Source organism: Schistocerca piceifrons, chromosome X (assembly GCF_021461385.2).
Source record: "Schistocerca piceifrons isolate TAMUIC-IGC-003096 chromosome X, iqSchPice1.1, whole genome shotgun sequence".
Classification (NCBI taxonomy): Eukaryota; Metazoa; Arthropoda; class Insecta; order Orthoptera; family Acrididae; genus Schistocerca; species Schistocerca piceifrons.
The window spans coordinates 960447465-960452954 of NC_060149.1; the positions used below are offsets into that span (position 1 = coordinate 960447465).

The 5490-nt window shown below is 37.1% G+C and overlaps 1 protein-coding gene across 1 annotated transcript; it reads right to left on the reverse strand.

The window, feature by feature from the left end:
• Nucleotides 1-1823: 1823 nt before the first annotated feature.
• On the reverse strand, nucleotides 1824-5161 carry LOC124722809. Its single transcript, XM_047247938.1, has 3 exons — nucleotides 5079-5161; nucleotides 3087-4786; nucleotides 1824-1918 (listed from the first exon to the last, which is right to left on the reverse strand). Exons 1-3 carry the CDS (start codon nucleotides 5159-5161, stop codon nucleotides 1824-1826), a joined length of 1878 nt encoding a protein of 625 aa, XP_047103894.1.
• Between the last annotated feature and the right edge of the window lie 329 nt (nucleotides 5162-5490).

The following is a 5490-nucleotide window of genomic DNA, read 5'->3' on the forward strand; positions in this document are numbered from 1 at the left end:
TACTTGTCATATAAACATTTGAAGCAAATATGCTTGTGACACAAAGAACATATAATGAAAGCAGCTTTTGCACAACTACATCATTCATTCTGAAGATTTGGCAGAAAACTGACTTGGGTTACATTTAAAAATATTTCGTTTTTGGGAATCACACTGAAGTGCCAAGGAAACTGGTATAGGAATGTGTATTAAAATACAGATAGATGTAAACAGACAGAATATGGCACTGCGGTCATCAATGCCTGTATAAGATAACAAGTGTCTGCCACAGTTGTTAGCTAGGTTACTGCTGCTGCAATGGCAGATTATCAAGATTTAAATGAGTTGGAACATGTTGCTATAGTCGGTGCATGAGCGATGGGACACAGTATCTCTGAGGTAGTGATGAAGCGAGGTTTTTCCATTTGACCATTCCACAAGTGTACCTTGAATATCAGGAATCTGGTAAAACATCAGATCTCTGACATCGCTGTGGCTGGAAAAAGATTCTGCAAGAAAATGACCAATGACGACTGAAGAGAATTGTTCAATGTGACAGAAGTGCAACCTTTCCTCAGATTGCCGTACATTTCAGTACTGGGCTATCAACAAGTATCAGCATGCAAATCATTCAACGATACATCATCAATATGGACTTTTGGAGCTGAGGCCCACTCGTGTACCCTTGATGACTGCATGACACAAAGCTTTATGCCTCGTCTGGATCCGTCAACACCGACATTGGACTGTTGATGACTGGAAACATGTTGCCTGGTCGGATGAGTGTCATTTCAAATTGTATCAAGTGTATAGATGTGTATGGGTATGGAGCTGGCCCCATGAGTCCATGGACACTGCTTGTCAGCAGGGGACTTGTTCAAGCTGGTGGGGGCTCTGTAATGGTGTGGGATGTGTGCAGTTGGACTGATACAGGACCCATGATATGTCTATATACGACTCTGACAGGTAACTCTTATGTAACCATCCTTTCTAGATTACCTGTATCCATTCATGGCCATTGTGCATTCTGAAGAACTTGGCCAATTCCAGCATGACAATGTGACACCCCACACATCCAGAATTTCTACAGAGTGGCTCCAGAAACACCCTTCTGAGTTTAAACACTTCACTGGTCACCAAACTCACCAGACATGAACATTATTGAGTGTATCTGGGATGCCTTGCAATGTGCTGTTCAGATGATGTCTCCGCACCCTTGTGTTCTTACTGATTTATGGACAGCCCTGCAGGATTCATGGTGTCAGTTCCCTCTAGCACTATTTCAGACATCAGTCAAGTCCATGCCATGCCATGTTGCAGCACTTCTGCGTGCTTGTGGGCCCCTACATGATATTAGGCAGGTGTACCAGTTTCTTTGGATCTCCAGTGTAATTCTAATGCATACCACGCATGCAACATCACCTAAAAAATTGGTGCTGAAAATTGATCATGAATTATGCTATGAATTGTTGTGGAATGTGGATAGTTGTGAAATTCCTGCTGGATTTCCAGATGTACATTGCAGTTTTGAAACCTCCAAATAAAGTTTTGTACCACGGCTCATTGTAAACTAGCATAGCATATTAAGCTGTCTGTGGTCCCTCGTGACATTTGTTTTCATATGAGGCTTTGAATTTTAATTTTTCACCAATCCAAGTTGTTTGAGGAATTTATTTACCTCCTTGTTATTATTCCTTAATAACTGCCATATTAACCCTCCTTTTGTTACTAATTTCAATAAGGAAAAGAAAGATGACAAAAAATCCAGCAGACTGCATTTCAGAATTGAACACAGGTTCTCTGCTCCCCAGCCAGATGCCTTGATTGTTGCATCAGCAGTACTTTCATTGAATAGCATTTACTTTACGGGTACATAAGTGGCAGTTGTAATAGTTTCTTTTGCAAATCCCTAGGAAAAAAGTTTGCTTCTGGACACCACCTATGATGATAATAATAATAATAATAATAATAATAATAAAGATTTTATTGTCTTTAGGCCATTACAGCAATTGACAACGTCAAATGAAGCTACAATTTATAATACAGTGTGATAAGGTATTGACTACTGAAATATTTTAGCTTATATTACAATAAATGTACAGTGGGTCATCTGTTGGATTACTGCATTTTACAGTTGAAGAATTCATTGATATCATAGAACGGGTGGGCAATAAACCATTCATGCAGTCTTTCTTTGAATGTATGTTGAGGAAGATCCTGTATGGCATGTGGCAGCTTATTAAATAGCTTGTGCCCTGTGACTTCATAGCTATTTATTGATTTTGATAGTCTGTGGTAAGGCGTGTATATGTGTTTGATGCTTCTTGTGTTGTAACAATGTACATTTTCTCTACGTTTCACATCTTGTAGGTTCTTCTTCGTAAAGATTAAGACATTGTATATATAGAGGTTTATTACAGTCATAATTTTTTGTTTAGTAAATAAGGGTTTGCAGTGAGCCTTATGTGAAGAATTTGTAATTATCCTAATGGCTTTCTTCTGCAATAATAGGATGTCATGTATATGACTACAGTTACCCCACAAGATAATGCCATAGGATATTATACTCTGGAAAAATGCAAAATAAGATGATCTGATGTATGTTTCAGGTACACAATTTCTGAGTTGTCTTAATAAATAAATTACTCTAGATAGTTTACTACTAATATAGTTTACATGTTGGCCCCAGGATAACTTTTCGTCTAAATAAACTCCCAGGAATTTAACAGAACTAGAGTCATCAGATAGTGGCTTGTCTCTTAGAGTGAAGATTATCTGCTGAGTTTTATTTTCATTTAGCAGGAAACTATTTGCTCTGAACCAATATGCTGCATGAGTCAGTGTATTTTCAGCACAGGTTTTAAGATCATTAAGACTGTTACTGCTATGGAGAAAAGTCGTATCATCTGCATACAATACAGTGGTGGATCTAATAAACGAGGGGAGGTCATTGATCATTATCAGAAACAGGAAGGGCCCCAGTACAGATCCCTGAGGCACACCTACTTTAACATTTTCTATGTTTGACATTTCCTTACCAACACAAACTACCTGTTTACGGTTGTTGAGATAAGCTTTTAATAGTCTGAGACTGTTTTCTTTGATGCCGTAGAATTCTAGTTTCTCTAGTAGTGGCATGTGCTCAACACAGTCGAAGGCCTTGCTTGGGTCACAGAATGAGACCTGAGCAAAGCCTTTGTTCTCAAAAACTTTGAGGATGTAACTGACTACCATGTTGATTGCATCAATGGTCGACAGATTCTTCCTAAACCCATATTGTGTAGCATTAATTATTCCTAGATTCTCAAAGTGAGATGATAATTGTTGGTACATGATGCATTCTATTACCTTGGAGAATGTGGGTACTATTGGAATAGGCCTGTAGCTAGATGGAGAGTCTTTATCTCCCTTTTTGTATACTGGGACAATCCTAGACAGTTTTAACTCATCAGGAAAATATCCCTCAAGTAAGCACTTGCTTATGCAATGGGTTAAGGGGTAGAGAATGCAGTCACACACTTTTTTTAGCAGGTTGGATGATATGCCATATATATCTAAGCTATCAGATGATTTCAGTTGTTTTATGACCCCTTGTACATATCTAGGCGATACTTCGGAGAAGGTTACCATGCTTGTATTTAGTGACTGTCTACCCCAATTTTGGGAGAGTAACTCTGATGGACTAATGTCTGGTTTGATAATTGTGTCTCCTATTTCTCTCACTGAATTAATAAAAAACTCATTGAGTGTTTGTCGTGGGATATTAATTTTGTCTTTTTTAGTATCTCTGGCAGCACTGTTAATTACTTTCCAAGCAGTTTTGCATTTATTGGTGGAATTATGTATGCTGTTGGCATTGTAGGTTTTTTTGGCTTGCAGGATGGCTTTTTTGTATTCATTCCTGCATTCCACATAGGCTGATTTGGCACAGTCAGACTTCATACTATTGTATATGTTGTACAGTAACAAAACTTGTTTCTTTAGGTCTGTCAGCTGTTTAGTGTACCATATATTTTGTCTGTTTTGAGATCTGGATTTGTGGCTGCTGTCCATTATTTTGATTTTCTTTATGGGAATACTATGGTTAAATAGGGTCAAGAATGCATTAAAAAATCTATCAAATATTATTTTGGCTGGCAGATCATTACTTGATGTGTAATGTCCATCGACACTACAATGGCCAAACCAGTCTCTGTCAGCAAGGGAATTACGAAATGTTTTAATTTTATCCTCAGTTATGGGTCTGGTAATCACAACTGTTGGGACAGGTCTGTTTGCATTGCTCCTATTGAGGGGAATTTTACTTTCATAATTTAGAGATACGGAGTCATGGTCAGAGAATGGGAACACTACAACTTCGCATGTGTTTTCAGTGGTCTTGAAGTTTACAAAGATGTTATCTAAACATGCTTTGTTTCTTGTGGGCCTGTTATTAACATGATGTAAATTGTATTGTCTTAGCAAGTTTTCCAGATCTGCAACACTACCCTTACATTTAGTAACATCAAAATCAGCATTCAAATCGCCTCCTATTGCAATATCATAATGTAGCCATTTAATATTACTTAATTCACTCAATAGCATGTCCATTTTTTCTAAAAATATGTTAATGCTTCCCTTTGGTGATCTGTACATGGATACTACTATTAGCTTATGACTATTAATGATTATACCCGTAACTTCAAAGTGCTGTTCATCACACAAGGAATTTAGGTCTAGTTTGGTTATTGTACAATTGAGTGACTGGTTGGAATAAATTGCCACACCACCTCTAATGTGCTTTTTCCTACAGTAGCTATTTACTATACTAAAAGTGTTCCATTTTCAATTGTATATCGATCTGGTCAGTTTTGAATCAAATTCACATCATGAACTGTAGGGATGGTGTTCTCAAAACTGATCTTCATTTTATGTTGTATAGAAGCAGGCTGCCAAATATGAGCTGAATTGGTTAACTGCATTTGTGGCCTTCTCCTTGCCCATGTTAAAAATTTACACTTTACACTGCTATTTTTGCATTGTTGTGAAGTACTGATCAATTGGTGGTAAAAGGTTTCAAAGAAACCATTGAAGCTATAATAGTACTTTAATTTGAAAACCTTTTGACAGTGTATGGTTTCTTTAATTGATTACATTTAATGGGTTTCATATAAATGATTTCCTTTTTCTTCTGTGATGCCATATGTAATGTAGTTAAGAGGTATATTTTCGTTTTCATAGTGCTGGAACAGTGATATAAGCCGTTTGATACTTCAAAAATAAGCTATTGGAAAGTGATACCAAACTCCTGAAAAATGCCATCAAAATTGGCAGAAAGTAATACTAGAGTTGGCAGAAAACAGCAACAAATAGGCAAAAATAACTCTGAAATTGACCATAAAATAAAATGGATTTTTCCTGTCTCTGCTTACTGTTTGTTAGACAGACAGACATTATTTCCACGACATAATACTTATTTCTTTGAGATTGTGTTCTTCGCAGTTGTAAACCATTGTTTACACCTGATTCTCT